We start from the raw sequence: 22,848 nt of genomic DNA on the forward strand, positions 1-22,848 counted from the left end.
TCAGTCAGTAAAGAATCTGCCTACAATGCAGGAGATCCAGGTTCGATCCCTAGGTCAGGAAGATCCACAGGAGAAGGAAATGGCAACCCATTCCAGTATTCTTGCCTGGAGAACCCCAAGGACAGAGGATCCTGGAAGGCTATAGTCCATGGGGTCACAAGAATCGGACATGACTTAGCGACTAAACCACTACCACATATATTTTTATATGGGGTTTCCCTGGTGGCTCAGATGGTAAAGAATCTTCCTGCAATGTGGGAGACCTGGGTTCAGTCCCTGGGTTGGGCAGATCCCCTGGAGAAGGGTACTGCTACCTACTCCAGTATTCTGGCCTGTAGAATTCTATGGACAGAGAGGCCTAGCAGGCTATAGTCCATGGGGTTGCAAAGAGTTGGACACAACTGAGCAATTTTCACTTTCACAAATTATACAGATACAATTATGTAAAAAACAAGCTTAGAACTCACCTGAACTTGCTTGAAAACAAGCAAAAATGCTGGTACCTTCTTATGTTATTTATCAAAGAATTAAAAAAAAAACAAGAAAGAAAGAAAATCATCCCCCAGAAAAAACATTAAGGCTTTCCAAGAAGACCCAAAAAACATTAATAGGAACTCTTAAAAAAAAAAAAAGTAATATACTTACATCCCGCAAAAACAACTGTTCCAAATATGTTATCTTCTACTGAGAAAACCACATTTGTTCCACTACTTGCAGAAGCAGAAATATTGCGAATCCTGATTGCAACATTTTCCCCATCAAGATGGATAAGGGGACAATGTGTACTGCCAATCTGTGCTGATAACACTTTTTCTTGAGTCACACAACATACTGTTATATCTGAGCCTGCAAGTATCACTTTGTCTTGAGGAAAAACCTTAGTCTGAGAATCAGGAGGCACTAGAAAGAGCAAAAGGAATTATAAATACTTTAGAAGTCTTTTACATAAATTAGCCCAGTGTACATAAACCACAGTTAGGTACTTTGAAATAATGGTGACTCAAAGAAAAAGAACACCCTCCAGGTTTCAAAGGAGCAAGACATACACAAGAAATAAAAATGTGTGTGGTTTTATTTATTTATGATGGGGTGATAGTGGGGGAGTGGAAGGGATTGCAGATCAATGTATATGGTTACAGGTTAATATTAATATCTAAGAAGTCCAAAGGTTGATATTAAGCAGGTTTATATCCACCATGTGAAAAATCCACACCAAAAAAAGCTGTATGTTAAATAATTCCACTTCTTTGAAATTACTCTATGTGTTTAGATCAGATGTCTTACTTTCCATTAGCCTACATATATGGTTAAGTATTCCACATCCTAAAAAGCACTTAAAAAAAAAAAAAGCCCAACTCACTATATGTTAATGGAAGCACCCCTTTGTTTTTATTTTCCTAAGTAGCCAATTTAAGAAAAGTATCTCTAGTCTTCTTTCTACCTACTCACTCTTTAATCTCCTGCAATCTGGCTTGTACTCTGACACTTAATAAAATGGTTCCGTGGCCCAACTGCTCAATCATATGGCCACTTCTTAGTAATCTTTCCTTCAACTTCCAGAGCATCTGGTATGTCACCTAAAGTCTTCCTTTTCAAAATTCCCCTCTCTCTTGGGGTGTAGACTACTGACTTTTGCTACTCTTAACCCTCTGGCTGCTATTCGTTTTGCTGGCCTCTTTTTTCCATCATCCCTCCTCATACCAGCTTCTAAGGGATCTGTCCTTGGTCTTCATGGCTCTTTCCTTGAGTTATGTTAGCTTCCAAGATTTAAACAATTTCACATCACGTATGTTAATGATCCTCAAATACACAGTTGACCCTTGAACAATACAAGTTTGAACTGCCTGGGTTCACTTATACATGGATTTTTTTCAATAGTAAATATGACAGGATTTGTGGTTGGTTGAATCTTTGGGTGTGAAACCACAGATATGGGGGTTCCACGGGTGCAGAGGCCAACTGTAAATTATATATGGACTTTCCATTACACGGAGGGTCAGAGCCCCTAACCCCCAGTTGTTCAGGGATTAACTAGATAACTCCAGTGTCAACTAATCACCTGGAAGCTGAACTTGTATTCCCAACTGACAATAAGAAGTTGCTCCCAGCCACTTCACAGCTACCTCAAACTTAACACTCAACACATTAAAATGAAATTTATCTTTCCTACCCAGTTTGTTCATGTTGTTCTGTCTCATTGGGCAGAATCACAAGATACCAAGATGCCCAAACCAACAGCCTTTTTTGACTCTATTTCTCCCCTACCAAATACACAGTCACTAATTCTGTCTTTTCAGTGTTTTCATACTTCTCCCCCTTTTTATTTCTAAACCCAGCTGTCCTACTTTATACTTGTCTTTCACTGAACTACAAGATTCTTATTAATCTGCTTGCTCCTAGTCCCTCCTTCCTCTGGCCATTTCTGCATATTGTCACTAGAGTGAATAATCCACAATGATCACCAGCCTTTTTAAGGACTTCATTTTACTGTCAACAGTATTCCAGGCCCTTTCTCACACTGCCAACATTATACCTGCATATGAGTTTTGGTCAATGTACAGATGATTTGGGGTAAACTTGCAGATTCCCATGTTCTCTGCAATAACTCTGCAGCTCACAGGGGTCTGCTCTATGGGTAAGAAATTGGGAGCTAATTTTTAAAAATATGGACTTGATATCATTACATAAAAATCTTAAATGTTCTTTAATGCTGATTCAAACTGATTTTTAAACCTGGACATTTATCCAATCCCTCAGAATGTTCTTTTAAAAAAACAGATTTCTGAAGCCTCAGAGTTTTGAATCAAAATGTTCTGGGATAGAAGACTTGGAAGATCCCTAGGTGACCCTCATGCATCCAAATGGGGTTGAGAACTAAAAGCTTAAACTCAGCCCTACCCTTAAGCAAGACTAATCTAATTCATCTGAAACAAAAATTTTTAAATATGCACTTACAGGAGATGTTCTTCAGTAGGCTCCAGTCACTCCATTCTTTGTGACCAGAGAACTGAGGATCGTCAATGTAGCATCTAATCCCCACATAGTGAATGGCACACTCCAAGGGCATGTCTGAAGTCCAGTTCCAATGATGAATTGTATCTCTGCCATTCAGAGTTGTGCTGTAGGTCACCTACAAAGTAAACACAAACAAAAACTCTATTTTCAAATAGTATGTTCTGCTTTCCTTAGGGTTAAAAAACAGACTGTATACAATTACCAGCAAAGTAAGTAAAACTTTTTCTATAACATATTAAGGAGAGTTGGAGTAACAGTATTCACTTACGTTTACTTCTTCAACTTTAGGGCCTACTTCTTTTTATACTGATGTTAATATTATAAAACACCCACTCCAGTACTCTTGCCTGGAAAATCCCATGGACAGAGGAACCTGGTAGGCTGCAGTCCATGGGGTCGCTAGGAGTCAGACATGACCGAGGGACTTCACTTTCACTTTTCACTTTCATGCATTGGAGAAGGAAATGGCAACCCACTCCAGTGTTCCTGCCTGGAGAATCCCAGAGACGGGGGAGTCTGGTGGGCTGCCGTCTATGGGGTCGAACAGAGTCGGACACGACTGAAGCGACTTAGCAGCAGCAGCAGTAGCAGCAGCAGCAATACACTTCATGAGAAAATACACCAATGCCTAAAATGGTCTCCATTTCTCATAGAAAAAAATTGTTAATAGATTTTTATCTCCAAGAGTTAAAATCAGAAAGAGAAGAGCATTTCTACAAAATAAACTATTACTTTAGATATATTTTTTATAAAAGTACCATACATTTCAAATTTTACTTTTAAATATGCAATTTATAATAATATAAAAATTTTAATTTCAGTTGTGGAAAATGGGGAAGATTTTAATCAAATACATGAAGATATACTAAAAGTGACCTTGGGACTTCTGGTTTAAAATAACAGATTAAATAAATGTATTTCCTTCTCTTTATTTCATGAAATTCCTCTAACAACAGTATAAGATTAAAAAAAAAAAAGGCACAGATGCACATGGGCAAAAAAATTGAAAAAACACCACCAGTAAGACTTTGGACACTGGAAAACAGATGGGCAAAGGTAACTGACTCAGAAGACTTGAGAAGAGCAAATCTTAAGCTTCCAGTGAGAAAGTCAGAAACAACATGATTTCAATCATAAAAAGGTCACAGGGCTCAGGAACTGGTTGTACTAGGTTATCCTGGAAATGCACAGTGCAGGTAAGGTGCCAAACTGGTAGCCTGACTAAAAGTTATTTGAAGATATATTTGGCACTCAAATCCCCTTCCACATTTTGTTCTACCAAAGGACTATTCTTAACCGTGGCTAAAGAATGGAGATTAACCCTTTGTAAAAGTGAAATAAAATTCCTCTGAATTTAATAACCCTAGGAAGAACTAACAATGGGGAATACCATACTAAAAACAGGGAGACTGCTCACTATGCATTCTAAAGGCTGGGGCACTCCTCCCTTCCTCCCCTACTCAGCACCCAGGATTCTGACAGCCAAGTACATATTCACTAGGTTAAGAGTCTAAACAAACTTTTCTAAGGAGTATATGAACAGGTCAAGATAAAAACCTAAAATAATATTAAGATTTTTACAGCCTGACAGTCCATCCTAAACAAGTATAATGAAGCACTAGTCAACAAGTCCCACCCAGGCAAAAAGAAGTTCCAGTTAGACTTGCTTTATTTTTTAAGACTCTCATTTAAATAAGAGCAGCAATCAGAACGACCAGAAAGTGAGAAAAAGTTATAATATGAAAGTCAAAGTTCAAAATAAAGAAAAAAGTAGCTTGAAAAAACAGACTGCATAGAAAAGAAAAATAAAAAATTGAAATCTGATATCCTCAAAGAAAAGATACTGCATCTATGAAAGAACATGATAAAAAAAATTTTTTTAATGACTAAAAATAAAAATGGGATCTCTTGTATATTAAAAAGTGCATTAATAAAAACTTCAAAAGCACAAGATAAAGTTTAGGAAAAATTGCTCAGAAAATAAGATACTGATGCTAAGGATGCTAAGAAGTCTTAATACTGATGTAAGAATACTAAGAGAATTAGAGAAAAGGTTAGAAAGGTCCAGTCTCTAAAGAACAGAAATTCTAAGGAAAAAAAGAGAAAACAGAGGAAATTAAAGACATAAAATATGAAAATATCCCAAGCTGACAGGCATGTGTTTTCAGACTGAAAGGGGCCTAATGAATGTCCACTGCAACAGATGAAGATAAATCCATAATAAGAAACAAATAGTAGAACAATGGCTTCAAAATCTTGAGAAAATTTCCCAACCTAGAATTCCATACCCTGCTAAACTAGCAATCATGAGTGAACGTAGAATAAAGACATTGTCAGAAATGTCGAGTCTCAATGTTTTTACCAAGTAGCATTTTACATTCCTACCAGAAGGGTATGAAAACTTTGATTGTTCTGGATCTTTTCAACATTTGGAATTGACAGTCTTTTAATTTTGTTGAAAACTAATTAAAATTTTTTGAATAAAATATACTTGCAAGCTACCTGCAGTTAGCAGGGTATCAACAATAAACAGCAAATAAATTTAAGCTTCTACCAAAATGAGAAAGATGAAGACAAGGAATTCAGGAAAAAGAGAGTCCATCATAAGAAAAATAAAAAAGGAATCCTCGGGATGAGGATGAACCATAGCTTTCTAACAAATGTGTTGAAACACATAGAGGTTTGTCCTGAGTAGGTTACAGGCACGCTCAGGTATTAATCTCTTCAAACCAAGGGTTGGCTACTACAAGTGGAGGCTTCTGGAGCTTCTGAGAAACCTCTGGCCATGAGAATACTTAGCTAGTTATCACACTCTGTGCTTTACAAATATTGGCAGCATCCATGTGAACTCTTAAAAGACAAAGGTTGGGAAGTAAGTCTCAGAAGGCCATCAGAGAGATTTATTCACAAAGGCAAAACCGATAAAATATTAATGTGCTTGAACATTTCGACAGATTTATACAACCCAGAAAGAATTTAGAATTGATGAAGCAGACAAGTAAAACTAAAAGCATAAGACAATATGAAAAGATGTACCCTCTCCCAAAAAGGAAAAGTAAGAACAGTATACAGTACTTGGTTCAGTTATGAATAGTGTTTATATAATCATAACACAAATAATGATTACTGGCCTACCAAAAATTATAACAGAATCATATTGGAAAAACAGGAAGTGGAAAGAGCATGAGCACATGTATAAGTACATGTGCATGGGAGAGTGTGTCTGTGGCTGGGAAGTGAGAAGTGATTAAATTCTTATCTTTCATTGTGGGAAGTTAATAAAACAGTGCTTAAAACTTAAAATGAGAAATTCTGGGCTGGAAGAAGCACAAGCTGGAATCAAGATTGCCGGGAGAAATATCAATAACCTCAGATATGCAGATGACACCACCCTTATGGCAGAAAGTGAAGAGGAACTAAAGAGCCTCTTGATGAAAGTGAAAGAGGAGAGTGAAAAAGTTGGCTTAAAGCTCAACATTCAGAAAACTAAGGTCATGACATCTGGTCCCATCACTTCATGGGAAATAGATGGGGAAACAGTGGAAACAGTGTCAGACTTTATTTTGGGGGGCTCCAAAATCACTGCAGATGGTGAATGCAGCCATGAAATTAAAAGACGCTTATTCCTTGGAAGGAAAGTTATGACCAACCTAGATAGCATATTAAAAAGCAGAGACATTCCTTTGCCAACAAAGGTCCATCTAGTCAAGGCTATGGTTTTTCCAGTAGTCATGTATGGATGTGAGAATTGGACTGTGAAGAAAGCTGAGTGCCGAAGAATTGATGCTTTTGAACTGTAGTGTTGGAGAAGACTCTTGAGAGTCCCTTGGACTGCAAGGAGATCCAACCAGTCCATTCTAAAGGAGATCAGTCCTGGGTGTTCTTTGGAAGGAATGATGCTAAAGCTGAAACTCCAGTACTTTGGCCACCTCATGCGAAGAGTTGACTCATTGGAAAAGACTCTGATGCTGGGAGGGATTGGGGGCAGGAGGAGAAGGGGACGACACAGGCTGAGATGGCTGGATGGCATCACCGACTCGATGAACGTGAGTCTAAGTGAACTCTGGGAGTTGGTGATGGACAGGGAGGCCTGGTGTGCTGCGATTCATGGGGTCACAAAGAGTTGGACATGACTGAGCGACTGAATGAACTGAACTGAAAACTTAAAAAAAAAAAAAGGAAGAGTAACATAAGTGTGTTAACTGGAAAAAGTGGAGACAATAAATAATCAGCTAAAAGAACTTAAATGCATTGTTTATAGGCGGGAAAAACAAGAGGAGGAAAGGGGCCTGCATAACTCCCAGGTGTCATGCACATTCTGGTCTGTGCAGAGCACAGCTTCCACAGCTGTTTGTGAGGCTGTGGGCAGAAATCTTCAAGTTGTAAGTGAAACACTATAAAAGAAACTTATAAATGAAACATTTATATTAGTAGTGTTTTATGATCTTTAGTGATCTTTAAACTATTACAAAATAATAGCATTATAATCTGTCATAGGATGACTGATTACAAGCAATTCTGTCTTAAATACTAATCCTAACAATATAATAACAAATAAAAATGTCACATTTTACTATGCAAAGGAATAACGTTTTAAAATTAATTTGTTCTATTACTATTTTTCTTGCTTCTTGCGATTCTTCTTCAAAGATCATATTCCCCAAAGTAGGGAATTACTATTTTGACATTGCTATCTTGTTATGCATCTTGTGGCAGTGAGGTACACAACCTAGAATAATATCTCCATTCATTTCTGCCTGATTTCACTTACATATCAAACAGTATCCCTCTTATTCTAGCATCCCTAAGTCAGGGGAAAAAATACCTATTCCCCAAAGGAAGTAATGACAATGAAGAGCTGTTAAGTAGCTTTATAAATATCACATCATTTACTGCAGCAAATATTAGCACTACTTTACAAATAAGAAAAAGATTTTGAGAAGTCATCCTAAGCTGGTAATTAGTAACCCAAAATACAAATGTTAGACCATAATAAAAAGCTACACAATAGAATTTTCAAGAAGTCATAGTTCTAAGACAACAATGCTAGATGATATCAAAGGCTGCAAATCAGACTGACATTATAATTGAAGAAAAGAGAGAGCATTTTAGATTGAGGTAATTAGAATGGGCTTCAAAATAAGGATTTGACCTGGCTCATGAAATAGGTATTCAGTTTACACAGGTGAAAAGGAGAGGGAGGGCATCGTAGATGAAGATAACAATGCTGATTATGTAATATAAACTTTACTGGTTAAGGGAGAGCACAGACTCTGCAATCAACTGTCAGCTGGGGTCTGAGTCCTGGCTCCTTCACTTAATATCTTCCTGGGACTCTATATCTGAATCTGTAACATGGGGATGATACTAACAGTGCCTCCCCTAGAGGCCTGTTGTGAAGATGCAAATTATTAACATATAGAGAGCTTTCACATCAATGTCAGTAACACCAGAAGCACTGAATACATGATAACCACAGTTATGGCTGCTGTTGCTTCAAGGTTGTAATATATAGGGTGTCTATAAGGAAAAATAAGATTGTAACTATGAAATACAGAATAACCCTATTTATTATCTGTACTATCTTACCTATAAACTTTGGCAAAAAAATTGTAAAATCATGTTCTTCTAATTCTTAAGTCTATAACTAGGCATAAGTCAAGTGCATTAAAGAGTAAAAGAATAAAGAGGGAATTCCCACATACTAGCTGTCAACCCGTCTTACTACTACTATGTCTCATTATTCCTCAGACAAAGAACAAACTGCAGACAGACCATAAAGTAACTATTAATAAACAGTATAAAAAAAAAGCAGTACTACTAATATAAGAATGTTATTTTGGATTGAGATAAATTCAAACTTACAGATTTATGCAAAATTTCTCAACAATTACTATGCCTAAATATGTTTCAAAACATTTATGTTTATATTTATAATGTTAGATATTTATAATAAGTAAATGAAATTATATGTATATTTTTATTCCATTTATGCAAAAACATGCATATAAAAAGGCTAGACAGGAATACACAAATATATTGTTTATTATATTCAAGTGGCAGAATCATGGATTACACGTCCCTTAATTTCCTAAACTTTCTATAATTGTTACATTATTTCATTAATTTAGTGATTTTTTATAGTCATAGCATACAGTTTTTAATGAATTCCAAAGGGATATCTGATCTACTTCTTTAATAATCAAAAGGTTCACTTTAAAATTTAAAAAAATTATTCAGTTTCTTTAGTGTCATAGGAGAAAATCTATTTTTGTTTAAACTTACTAATTTTACAATTTCCATATTCTTTTTATGTAGAACTTTAATTTCCCAGATGACATTTGAGTAATGTGGAAAAACAGAACCTTTGTCATTCCACTTTAGGTGTAACGTAGAAGTTGAGAAATCAGCAGACAAATTCAAGATCTCTGGAGTTTCTGGAATTAAGGCTTAAAAAAGGAGACAAAAGATAAAATTTAGTAAAAGAAGTAATGGTCGTCATATTGTAATTCCATTAATCAACTAATTTTAAGCTCTATTCCTTCTTGATCTAAAAATAATTAAGGAGTAAAGCAAATTCTTATACCTAGTACTGAAAAGAGAATAAATATATGTATTTATTTGTACAAGCAGCTCCCAGTGATTCATCAGCCAAATCTGAGGAAATTATTTACCAGCCAGCTGTTTCAAATCCATAACACAAACAGTGACTGGGTTCCCACAACACTCTGGTGTCACTGGGTCTGGGATCTCCAAACAGGCAACATCAGAGGGAAGTGACAGAGCTTCCAGTGTGTGGATTATGTAAAGCTGGCCTTGGCAAAGCTTTCCCTCTGCGTCCTCGGCTCCCTCCCCACTCGTCTTCAATGTCACAGTCTCCACACTAGGGAAAGTCACCCACTTCCGGACGCAGTCAACTACAACTGGCATTGAACGCTGGTGTCACTCAGTTGTGTCTGTTAGCAACCCCACAGCCCACCAGGCTCCTCTGTCCATGGCATTTCCCAGGCAAGAACACAGGAGTGGGTTCCCGTTTCCTTCTCCAGGCGATCTTCCCAATCCAGGGATCGAACCCAAGTCTCTTGCATTGGTAGGCAGATTCTTTACCACTGAGACACCAGAGAAGCCCACAACTGGCATAGGCAGCAGTAAATAGCAGCAATATGGTGGTAATGAGATGAGGAAGCCAATGGGATTCCATGCAGATCGAAGAAGCACTTGGCAGGATGTGGGAAGTCTTTCAGAAAGGTTAGTTTGCAGTGGTGGGCAAAAGGCCTGTAGGGAACTGAGAAAGAGAGACAGCAGGAGACAGCCAGGCTATGGTAAAAAGGATACGGCTCAGGATGCCATATATGGAAAAGAAAGGAAAAATCTAATGGACATTTCAAAGAAATGAAGGATTAGTATTAATAAAACATGGAAACATCTAAGATTTCTTCAAGTCACCAGCCCAGAAACACAAAAGGAACCAGGGACCATTGTGAAGAGAGGTGGGAACCAGGCCATGGCTAAGCATCAAGGAAGAACAGACCATCATTGAAGCAGGGAGCAGACACTAAGAATAGGGACCAGTGAGAGCATGCACACAGACTCAAGAGGAACTCACCGAGTGCAGCTAAAGAAATGAACCTAATACACAGATACAAAACAGCCAAAGCTTGAGAGCTAGTGACCCACAGTCACACTTTCAAGAAACCAGAGAACCCAGCAAGAATCCTGAGAGCAAAAGATGTGGAAGCAGCAAAAGGCAGAGAAAATCTGGGATCACTAAGATCAAAAGAAATGGGCTGTCATCCGGGCCCAGGAAAACAGAGTTCAGAAGGTTTGAGAAAAGACCACTGATGGTGGTGAGGGTGCCATCAATTCTTAAGAAACAATGCTGGCAGGGCAAATGGCTCTGTAGCTGCATTACAAAAGGTAAAGAGAAAAACCATGCTCAAGGATAGGGCCTCTCACAGAGAGAAAACTGGTAAACTAAAAAAGAAAAAAAAAAGGCAGAAAGAGTTAAGGAATTCTTAAAAATCTTCAAGTTTTTGTAAGGGATGAGTACGGTATGGGAAAACTTAGGGGGTCAGTCAGTGGAAAACACGCACAGTATGAGCCCGTTCTATAAAATTCAGGCTTTCTAGTAGGTAGGGCTCTTTCTTGCCTGTTCTCTCCTCAAATGACAGTTAAGGTGAAGGTAAGTTCAAAATCACTGCAGACAGTGACTGTGGCCATGAAATTAAAAGATACTTGCTTGTTGGAAGAAAAGCTATGACAAAGCTAGACAGCATATATATTAAAAAACAGAGACATCACTTTGCTGACAAAGGTCTGTATAGTCAAAGCTATGGTTTTTCCAGTAGTCATGTACAGATGAGAGCTGGACCATTAGAAAGGCAAGTGCAAAAGAACTGACGCTTTCAAACCGTGGTGCTGGAGAAGACTCTTGAAGAGTCCCTTGGACTGCAAGGAGATCAAACCAGTTGATCCTAAAGGAAATCAACCCTGAATATTCACTGGAAGCACCAATGCTGAGGCTGAAGTTACAACACTTTGGCCACCTCATGTGAAGAGCCGACTCACTGCAAAAGACTCTGATGCTGCAAAAGATTGAGGGCAAGAAGAGAAAGGGGCAACAGAGGATGAGATGGTTGGGTGGCATCACCAACTCAATGGACATGAATCTGAGTGAACCCTCAGATAGTAAAGGACAGGGAAGCCTGGCGTGCTGCAGTCCATGGGATCGAAGAGAGTTGGACATGACTTAGTAACTGAACTACAACCATTATATAGCTACCTAAGGACAATGGAAGATTCTTTATAGAAGTTTAAGTGGGAAACTGCTTTTAAAAAAAGAAGGAGCAAATGAGGAGCAACAAACTGATTCAGAGCCAGAAGGGGTAAGTTCAAGGTGGCAGGGCAACCACAGAGAGCAGAGGCTGCCAAGAACTTGGATCCTTCAAATGTTTCAAGAAGTCACAATATAGTAACTTAAAATTATGCAACATCAGAGTATTTTATTAAGGCAACACTCATCTATTAAAATGCTTCCCTCTCTGAAAAGTACACATAATTAACATTTTATCGAAAACAACAGTAGTCTATTCTTCAAAACCCAAGTCATAGCTAATATTTCAAGCTAAAAACAGAAGCAGTCATAATTACAAGTGAAAAGATTAAACATACTTCTTTTCACAATTTCATAGTAAACTGCTTTCATGTACCTGGGAAGCTCCCCTAAACGCCCATGAACTGTCATCTGCCTTTCTCTCCAGCTAAAATGCACTTGAGGACAATGTTAACTTGCTTTCTAGAAACTTTTCAGCTAGAAAAAAATATTATCAGTCTTATTTGTGAAGCTGGTATATCTTTGCCCATAATCTCCATGTCCCTTCCTCCTTAGGACATCAGAAGATGGGAGCTTTCCCAGGTCTTTCTAAAAGGATCCACAGTATTTATTCTGCCTCAGACAAATTCTGCCTCAGATCCAAATTTTAAGAAACTTAAGAGATTAAAAATCTTACAAAGACTTATTTTTGTCCTTGTCCTTGTCAATTAGAAGTTTATTGTACGTGCTAAGTCACTTCAATTGTGTCCAACTCTTTGTGACCCTATGGACTGTAGACCGCCAGGTTCCCTGTCCATGCGGATTCTCCAGGCAAGTATATTGGAGTGGGTTGCCATGCCCTCCTCCAGGGGATCTTCCTGACCCAGGGATCGAACACGCATCTCTTCTGTCTCCTGCATTGGCAGGCAGGCTTTTTACTACTGGTGCCACTTGGGAAGCCCAGAAGTTTATTAGATATATGTATATACTTTAAATCTCTTCTTTGCTCTGTATGTATAGTTTTGAAAGGATCTTAAGATCTGGAAAAAACTTAATTTCTCATAGTTTTACTTAGCAGCAAATTGCCAAAGTACCCAAATCTTCTGATGTACAGCTCCATACCATTTCACAGCATCTCTTGCACATGATAAATGTTCAAAAGTTTACTGATGGACCTGCCTCCCTCTCTTATATTCATGTAATTTGATGTTTGTTTTCTTGGGTAGTGGTAGTAATAACTTAGCACTGGGATACTGTTTATCTAATATTCTAATCATGATCAGAACCATTATTTAAAAATGTTATCTGGCTCAATGGTAAAGAACACGCTTGCCAATGTAGGAAATGTAGGTTTGTTCCCTGGGTCAGGAAGGTCCCCTGGAGGAGGAAATGGCAACCCATTCCAGTATTCTTGCCTGGGAAATCCCAGGGACAGTGGAGCTGGCAGACTGCAGGGTACAAAGAGTCAGACATGACTGAAACGACTTAGCATGCACAATAAACTTCTAACTGACAATGACAAGCACAAAAATAAGTCTTTGCAAGATTTTTAATCTCTTAATAACTCTTTGTAAGATTCGGTCTATTAATCAAATGTTACCTAGAGTCCGTCCTGATTTGCCTTTCTAACACTGTTATCTTCAAGTAGTTTTCCAGATGGAATGTTCTTACTCCCTACTAAAAAAGCAGACAACACAAACTGGCTCTTTGACGGAGTCCTGGGGAAATTTTTTAAAATCTGGAATAAAATTAAGTTAGATTCCTCATACCTCACTACAAAATAATTCCAGATGGATAAAAGATTTAAGCATGATAACAAAACCAAAATCCCCCAAATATCATGAGATTCTATTATATAAAAATGAAAACTTGTGGTGTGAAAAACACCACAAAGTTTAAATTTAGGAAAATATTTATGGGAAAAGATTTATAACAAATAGGACATAATTGATAATCATATTATACAGAGAGTGCTTGTGAACTGAGAAGGAAATATGAAATTTCAACATGAGAGAAAATTTACAAAGGACACAAATAGCTCAGAAAAAGAATAAAAATGACAGATAATTTTTAAAAAGTAAACACAGAAATATAAAAACAACAATGCTGTAATTTGGGGGGCCATCAGATTGCAGTGGCCAAATTAAGAGAGGAGGACAATATGCGTAGTCCTGGCCAGGATGCAGCCAAGCAGGCGTGCTCTAATATGATGTCTGCGAGCATGCAAAAAGATTCAAAATTTTGGAGGAACAAGTGGTAATGGACGTCAAGAGTCATAAAAAGGGAATGTTTCCAACACAGCATTTCCAATTCTATGAATTTAGCTTAAGAAAATCATCACACAAATTCAGCAACGTAGATGTGCAAAAAATGTTCATTAAAGCATTGGATATAATATTGAAAAACTAGAAGTAAAAATCTCAATGATAATAATCACTGACAATCCCAAACTCCCTAACTATCCCTTCCTGCTACCCTTCCCACCTGGTCTGGAACTGGTATGCACAGAGTACTATATTTCAAATGGATAACTAATAAGGACCTACTGTCCATATAATCAAAGCTATGGTTTTTCCAGTAGCCATGTATGAATGTGACAGTTGGACTATAAAGAAGACTGAGTGCCAAAGAATTGATGCTTTCGAACTGTGGTGATGGAGAAGACTCTTCAGAGTCCCCTTGCACAGCAAGGAGATCAAACCAGTCAATCCTAAAGGAAATCAACCCTGAATATTCATTCATTCGAAGGACTGAGGCTGAAGTTGAAACTCCAATACTTTGGCCACCTGATGGGAAGAGCTGACTCACTGGAAAAGACCCTGATGCTAGGAAAGATTGAGGATGCAAGAGGAGAAGGGGTGGCAGAGGATGAGATGGCTGGATGGCATCACCAACTCAACAGACCTGAGTTTGAGCAAACTCTGGGAGATAGTGAAGGACAAGGAAGCCTGGTGTTCTGGAGTCTATGGGGTCATGAAGAGTTGGATAGGACTTAAGTGACTGAACAATAATAGCAACTGTATAGAACAGGGAACTCTGCTCAGTATTATGTAACAACCTACAAGGGAAAAGAATCTGAAAGGCACAGATACATGTGTATGTATAAATGGAAAAAAAAAAAACACATCAATCTAGTTCAGCTTTACAAGCCCTCTACTTAAAATGAGAAAATGAGGCTTCCCTAATGGCTCAGATGGTAAAGAATCTGCCAGCAATGCAGGGGATCTGGGTTCAATCTCTGGGTCAGGAAGATTCCCTGGAGAAGGGAATGTCTACCCATTCCAGTATTTTTGCCTAGAGAATTCCATGGACAGAGGATCCTGGTGGTCTTCAGTCCATGGGGTTGCAGAGTCAGACGCAAGTGACAAACACACATACACACACATTTGATTATAATAAGTAGTATAATAAGCTAAAAAATAAAATTTAACTTGCTAAAAATAAAATACAATTTGCTAAAAAAAATAAATCAATGACAAAGTAATTATGGTACCTCCATTCAATGGAATACTATGCAACCTATAAAAATGGAGATTTACATAATGACTTGAAACTCAATATAGTCTGGTAAGCCTATTATAAAGTAATATAAACTTCACTGTTTATATATATATATACACACACACAGAAAATACATGTAATTAACACTATTTAACAAAATACAAGTATTAACAATATTTCTCTGCAGGTACTGGCATCGTGGCTGATCTATACAAAATAATCTCACATGGATCTCACGTACAACTACAGAAAGAAAATAACACACATGGCTCTTCTCTCCTTTATCTTGAAGACAGCCTTAAACAGCATTTTCCCCACACCAGCCAGAAAATGAGAGGAAATGAGACAGGTTCTAAATTCCTGGACAGCATGCTTGTTATTATCCTTTCAAAATCTGTGCCATCTCAGACACAGACCATTCCAAACATGCATTCTGTCTGTAAAACTGGAAAGATCACTTATATTTTCTTTCCCTTGCTTCAGCATAAGTCATCCTTGTAAGACTCACTATCATATCATTATAACACCATCCCATAATAGTTGTCAGAAGGCAATACACGTGTTTAGCCAATCATTAAAAGAGTCAAGACAACTAGGGTTTTTAAGATCTCACTACACAGAAAAATTTCCATTTCCATCAGCCTGGGTTTATTCACACTTCCAGCTCGAAGCATTATATCCTAGGTATTCGGTCAACACATCTGTAAAAGATACTGGCGAAGTGCAAGGCACTGGACTAGACACTAGCGGCAGGAGACAGAGTCTCTGCCCTTGGGGAGCCTATTTTCTTGTAAGGGAAACACACAGGTAGCACCTACTTACATAATAAATTATTTATGCAATTGTGAGAAATGCCACAAAAGAGAAATACAGACTGCCAAAAGGAATGGGGTCTCCTCTGGGCAGGGATGGTCAAAGACTAGTTCCTTGAGACGGCTAAACAATTCTGAAGGGCGTGCAGGAATCAACAAAGTAGACAGGGAGGCGAAAAGTTTCCAACTGCAGGAAGCACCTTAGCCTCTGCAACATCTATTTGCTTGACCAGAGGAAGAGTCTGCTTTCATTGTGCTCTTGCCTGTGCGCCACAGTTGGAAGTGTGATCACTGGGTACATGGGAGTATTAGTATAACAACAGATATCAAAGAATGGTACATTTCTGTCAACTATAAAGCATTACAATATTAACAAAGGCACCATTCTGAGATATTTTCAAATCAATTTTCTTTTCAAATACTTACAAATGTTTTTTTCATTTAGTATGAATTTACTTTTGGAACTTCCAAACTCATATAATGGGTGTACTGTTATTTCATAATGACCAGGTAAAAGAGGTGGGATTGTAGTATTTTTCTCCAATAGATAACAAGTACGGGACCTGAAATATAAGAAATCAAAATTCAATTAGCAGATAAAATTGAGTGCAATTTTCATAAAAACTTGATTGACAAAAGATGCACTGAAAAATACTTTATGTTCTTTTGTATACAAAAATATGACAGGTCATATTGCGTTTCAAGACTGAAAAAAGAGAGGAAAGTGGTAAGTCCATCAATGTAGTGGTAGTAAAACTAACCAGATTGGATCAGAAAGTAAACAGAGTAAGCAGAGATGATTCTCTCCAGAAACTCAGGATTTCAGCATGCCCTTCAAGCCCCACCCCAACTCTCTCTGGGCAGGCTTGTCCCCCACCTCACACACCTGCCCCCAACTTGTGGACCCCATCATCACAGGGTTCCCATCACTGGGACTTCAACTCAGCCTGTCTGCTCCTCTGTCTTGGCCCATGGTTCAGTCATACAAACGTTCTCATCAGCTCTGCTTTCAAAGAGCTTCTAGTTCCCACCCATTACCTCTCAGACAAAAGTCAGTTTTTCCTCTGTGGTTCCATGGGCTTTTGTATCTTCACAGGGCATGTTTATACGCTCTGTTATTCACATACATTTTTAACTTTCCATAAAAACTTTAATTCAAGCAAAAGGACTTTGGGTGCCTCCTGCATCCCCGCCCTGTTCCACACAGGCTTCCTCACATTACTCACTTAGGACTGAGGACTTGAAAGGGTCGGCTCGCCTCCTCTCAACCTCACCTGTGAGGTTTCTTTATGTGCCAGCAACACAAGACCACCTGAATTCTATAAATCAGGCGTTTCACACATTAATACCATTGTACCCAATATCCTCCCCGGCTGGAATGGCTTTTTGTCCTATTTCTGCTGAGCAAATTGAGTATTCCTACTCCACAACCATGCTTCTGACAGCCTCTCTGGACCTCATACTCCTTAGTCAGTGCTCCCTCAGACCGTCACAGACAATTTCCATCAGCACTTAATCCACAGCATCGTTATGATCTGCTTCTTGTGAACTCCTGGGGCCAGGATAACTTCCTCTCTGTGGGGCCTGCAGTGGTTATTAGTGTGATTTAACAGATTTTTCGGATTCTCCCCTTCTGGGTTCAAAGGAGGATGGCCCTTCCCTGCTCCTCTGAAGCAAGGCACGGCCATGTGACACTGTTCATGGAGAAACTGAGTGGAAGTCACATCTCTCATGTCAGGAAGGAAGCTCTGAAAGGCCGTACTCCCCTTCTGCCTCGTCCCAGTGCATTAAAAGATAAGGGTCCCCTGGCCTGGGTCCCTGAGAGCAGGACGAGGGGCAGAGATGCCAGATGACCCCATGATAGACACAAGACACAAGCAAGAGTAATCCTTTGTTTTCACTGCAGAAAGCAACGATATAAAACCTGAGGGTTGTCTCTGCAATAAAACCAAGCTCAACTTGGCTGATAAACGAGCACAACACTTAGACTAATGCTCGATAAATCTACATGCACTGGGGAAAAACCCGAGTGTACTTATATCCACATTTATGTCATTTCCAGGAGGACCACTCATCAGCACACTGGTGCCGGGAGCGCTGCACTGAACTTCTCTGGCCTTGCTAAACAGCTCTGAGGCCTGCTGGGGTCAGGGAGGAGCACGCAGAGTGTTCCGGCCTGCAGACACCCTGAGGGCTTCCACTGCAGGCCCCGGGACTTGCAGCTACTGCAAGATCACCTGAGGGGGTACAGTGGCGTGACAGAACCTGCCACTTGCCTCCTAGCACCCACCTCCCCTGAGTGACATTACCCCAGGTTCACTCAGGCGCTTGCCATCAGCTCTGAGAACACATCACCCAGCCTCTCACGCAAATAGGTTTGGCCACTGGTGAAGTTCTGCCAATGAGATGGAGGCAGATATCTCTTCAAGGAGTCTCTGAAGAAAATCATCCTTCCTGTCCTTCCTGCTTCCTGGAATGCACACATGACAGCCACGCCGGAGCATCATCTTGAACCAGGAGATTACACACTCAAGATGGCAGAGTACCACGGGAAACAGGAAATGGGGTCTCTCGTGGCCACGTCAGCCCTGAACTGCTCACTCCGGACCTTTTACGTGAAAGTAAATGCCTGTCTACTAAACTGCTACTACTGACGTTTTCTATTGGAATCTAAACTTGAACCTCACTGATACAGGCAGGCATTGGTTTAGGACAGATCAGTAAAACTTCCCCACAGCTTATCAGAACCCACAGCCCATGAGAAGTGTGTCCCATACTCAAAATTCCCACGACAAAAGAATCAAAGTCATGGCCAAGAGAAGGATTTGTTTCCACCCTGACTGAAGTTAAGAGTCACCTTTTTAGGAAATAGAGAGCTAGGATTTAAAATTTCTTTTAAAAACTTTCAGAATAAAATCTTTATATTCTAAGATTAAAGACAAGGAACCTTTAGGTTATAACTGTAAATTAACCAAAGTATTTCCGTTACCGCTTTTCAATGCAAACTTCATAAGAAGCAGCACGACCTGCTCCAAAAAGTGCTCTCCAAGAACAGTCCCACACTTTTAAATTGTTAGTTACACACTTCAAATCATGAGGAGTACCTGGAGAAGGAAAAACAACACACACACACACAATGATATTAATTTAACTGCACTGGAAAGGTCAACAAGTCAAACCATCCCCAGATGTAAGTACAAGCTACGCGTCTGCAGAGGGCCCAGGTTCTCTACGCAGAGATGAGCCTGCAGTCCCAGGACGTGACTGGCTTTCTATTTCTTTTTTGTAGCTTTGGTTTAAAGAAGCTGGTGAGTAAACTGATGACAGTGGGCCAACCACTCAGGGGTTAGGCCTCTCTCAAAAATTCCACTTCCAGGCAACTCATATAAATAGAGGGAGTGACTGTACCGATTCGATGAAGGGACCAAGAAAGGGCCTGGGAGAATTTTAATCTACAGTGACCCCATTTGCAAAAAAACAAAAAAAAATTTTTTCAAGTAACTCTAAGACTCTAAGTAAAAATAAAAACTATGTATCTCTTATACCACAAACATAGCTTCTGCTGCTGCTGCTAAGTCACTTCAGTTGTGTCCGACTCTGTGTGATCCCAGAGATGGCAGCCCACCAGGATCCCCTGTCCCTGGGATTCTCCAGGCAAGAACACTAGAGTGGGTTGCCATTTCCTTCTCCAATGCATGAAAGTGAAAAGTGAAAGTGAAGTCGCTCAGTCGTGTCCGAAACATAGCTTCTGAGTACTCCTAATTACTACTGCTTCACAGCTTGTTACCAGACTGTCACCCATACAGAAATCCCATAGCCAATCTTTAGGTTTTATGAAGCATATCATATACGTGGTAATAAACTCACATGAGTCTTTGGAAAATAGATATTTTGTGTAGGCCTAAACACTTTCCACTCTCATGCATTGGAGAAGGAAATGGCAACCCACTCCAGATCCCAGAGATGGGGGAGCCTGGTGGGCTGCCATCTTTGGGGTCGCACAGAGTCAGACACGACTGAAACGACTTAGCAGCAAACAACTAAAAGGTGACAAGCAGTTCAGAAGATTATAGTCCTAATAGTACGGACTGACACAACACTGGCTCATGGAGTACATAAACACCATACACTGAAGAACTGTCATTCTAAAAAGACAATGGAAAAGAAAGAAAGGAGAGGCCAGAAAGAAGGAATAGGGAGGAAAAATGGAAGGGAGAAGAGAGAAGGAGGGAAAGCAACCAGAGTGTGAAAAGAGGTATTCTATCTCAGAGTCTCCGTATAAATATCTATTAAAAAGGCTTCTTCCTTAATTTTTACACATTATTGGTATGACATTCACTATAGCAATAAATTATAAAGCTATAAGATAGAAAACAAAAACATCAGAAACATATTATAAATCATTAGTAATATAACAATGGTATTTAATAGTAATTTGGGGGAAAAAAGGTATGTTTAATTATGAAAATAATATAAAAACTAAGCTCAGAGGCAGAGGATGAAAATGTTCTTTGTACAGTAAGCTAGGTAACACCTACAAACATTCTTAATGCTTTTAAATAAGATGAAAATGAATAATATAAAATTTAAAGTGGATATTTGGATTTCACTTATGTGACATTCTGAAAGGCAAAATTACAGACAGAAAATAGACCAGTGTCGGCTGGAGGTGGGGAAGGGAGGGGCTCGCAGCAGAGGAGCAGGGGCATTTTCTGGAATGATGGATCTGCCCTAAGTCTTGATTGCGCAGGTGGTTACATGACTGTATGCATTTGTCAAAACTAATAGAACTTTATCTTAAAAGGCTGAATTTTATTTCATTCTAACAGGAAGTCATACCTTACTTTTTTAAAGAAGAAAGACTACTTAGATCTATCTCTTTATGGGCCTTTTTAAAAGAAATCAAAAGTATGTTTTAAAACATGACAAAGAAATGAAGTTTAACCACAACCTGAAGGGTTCAATATAGACTCAAGATCACTTCCTAATCCAAACAGTAATAACACTGCAATCAGTTCATCTTCTCTGACTCTGATGCACTTACTTTTTTTCTGGCTGTTTACTTGATTTGTTAAATACAGAAGCACAGCTGTTAATAAGAGCCACTGGGAATTTGAAGCCATCCTCATTCTTTTGCGGTCCACCAGCCAGGATGGTCGTTTCACACATAAAGAAATGTCCACCATCTGTGCGCTGCAATCAGTTCTGCATAAGGAGAAGAATTTCAAATGGTGTTCAAACTGGTTCAAGACACTCCTTATCCTGTGCACATCAACACTGAAAATGCATACTGACAAATACCAAAACCTGATGCGCATTAAAGCCATGGAGCGACAACTAGACTCAGCTGGCCTGGCTTTGGGGGACGTGCCAGTCGGACACAGCTGCTGCTCCGGGAGCTGTTACAGGGCCAATTTTCAAATGATAGGCTTCAAGTTCAAGATTACAACAGAGCACGTATTTATCAACCCTCAGTACTGCTAGAATAGAGAAAAGCAGTGCCTAAAACCGAGGTCTTGACAATTTTAAGTGATACATGAAATGGCATTTTTAATTAGTATATATTAACTTTTACAGTCATTTATTTACGAGAGTACTGGTTTTCTTTTCCATGTACACTGTGATGTTAAGTTTCTATTTCACGTACTTTTAAACAGTTTAAGGAAAACAGCAGGGTCATTAGTCACATATGGGGGACTGCAGATGTGACAAAAACACTGCCAGTGACACACAAATGACTGAAACGCAATGACCGCTCCAACAGCTCCAGCCGGGAAGGGACCATTGGTAAACGAGATTTCAACCCTTATCTGCTGAAAACTGAAAGCACAGGACGAACAGTGACGCCCTGGTGAGCAGCAGGGAGGAGCTGCCTCAGAGGGAGGCGCTGTCCAACCCGAGAGCTCCCAGAGGTGCCTGTCAGCCCAGCCAGCACCAGGTCCCCCTCTAGACACCAGAAACTGAGCCAGACAAAGTCCCTGCCATCGAGGACCTTAGATGCTAGTTCTGGAGATACACAAGTAAACAAGGAAGAAATTTAAGGCCCTGATACAAGCTCTAAAAACCAGAGTAAGTCGATGTGCATGGAAGTGTGTGAGTGATGGTCTCTTCTCTGGGCTGGGATGTGACTGACCAGAAGCGTGCCATGATAAGATCAGGGAAAGAAGGCAAGAGCAAATACAAGGACCCTAAGATGAGGACAGCTCACCAGGTTCAAAGGTCAGGAAGAGGGGCTGAGAGGACATGGGCTGGTCAGGCCACAGAGAGCCTGAGGTCATCTAAAGGACACGAGCTTTTATGGGGTCGAGATATAAGCCACTAGAGTGTTTTCATCAGGGGAGATCCATGATTCGATGTGCACTTTGGGACGATTTCTCTCACTTCTACATGGAGCACAGACTCTAGGGGAGAACAGAGGCTGGGGAACCAACGTCCAAATATGATAATCAGTGGTGAGGACCAGGGTTCTAAAAGGAGGTGGTGAGAGGCCGTCAGATTCAGGATCTGTTCTAGAGATGGGGGACCTTACAAGCCATTATAGGCAGGGCAGGGTGGTCATTAAAAACAGACAGGTTCTGAATCGCAGCTTCTGTACCTACTGTGTAACCTGAACCACTCTATGCTTCAGTTTCCCCATCGGTAAAGTGGGGATGATAACCGTATCTTTCTTTTAAGTCTGTTGTGAAGATTAAATTGTAAATGTATGCA

At 39.5% G+C, this 22,848-nt stretch overlaps 1 protein-coding gene across 5 annotated transcripts in view; it reads right to left on the minus strand.

Annotated features, from left to right (window-relative positions):
- LIFR (LIF receptor subunit alpha) overlaps window positions 1-22,848 on the minus strand; it is a 79,651-nt gene that overhangs the window by 34,543 nt on the left and 22,260 nt on the right. For 4 of the 5 annotated variants that reach the window (XM_086361490.1, XM_086361491.1, XM_086361492.1 and 1 more), the window contains 6 exons: window positions 21,185-21,345; window positions 19,130-19,244; window positions 16,567-16,703; window positions 9,301-9,464; window positions 2,956-3,130; window positions 646-900 (listed from right to left, as the gene is read on the minus strand). In XM_086361490.1, coding sequence (XP_086217616.1) covers window positions 646-900; window positions 2,956-3,130; window positions 9,301-9,464; window positions 16,567-16,703; window positions 19,130-19,244; window positions 21,185-21,326 — 988 coding nt within the window. In that variant the 5' untranslated portion in view covers window positions 21,327-21,345. The remainder of the gene's footprint in view (window positions 1-645; window positions 901-2,955; window positions 3,131-9,300; window positions 9,465-16,566; window positions 16,704-19,129; window positions 19,245-21,184; window positions 21,346-22,848) is intronic. The other variant, XM_086361493.1, reaches the window with a different exon arrangement.

The sequence above is a fragment of the Bos grunniens genome, chromosome 20 (genome assembly GCF_055505025.1).
Source record: "Bos grunniens cultivar Pamir isolate PY7600 chromosome 20, Bosgru_T2T1.0, whole genome shotgun sequence".
NCBI lineage: Eukaryota > Metazoa > Chordata > Mammalia > Artiodactyla > Bovidae > Bos > Bos grunniens.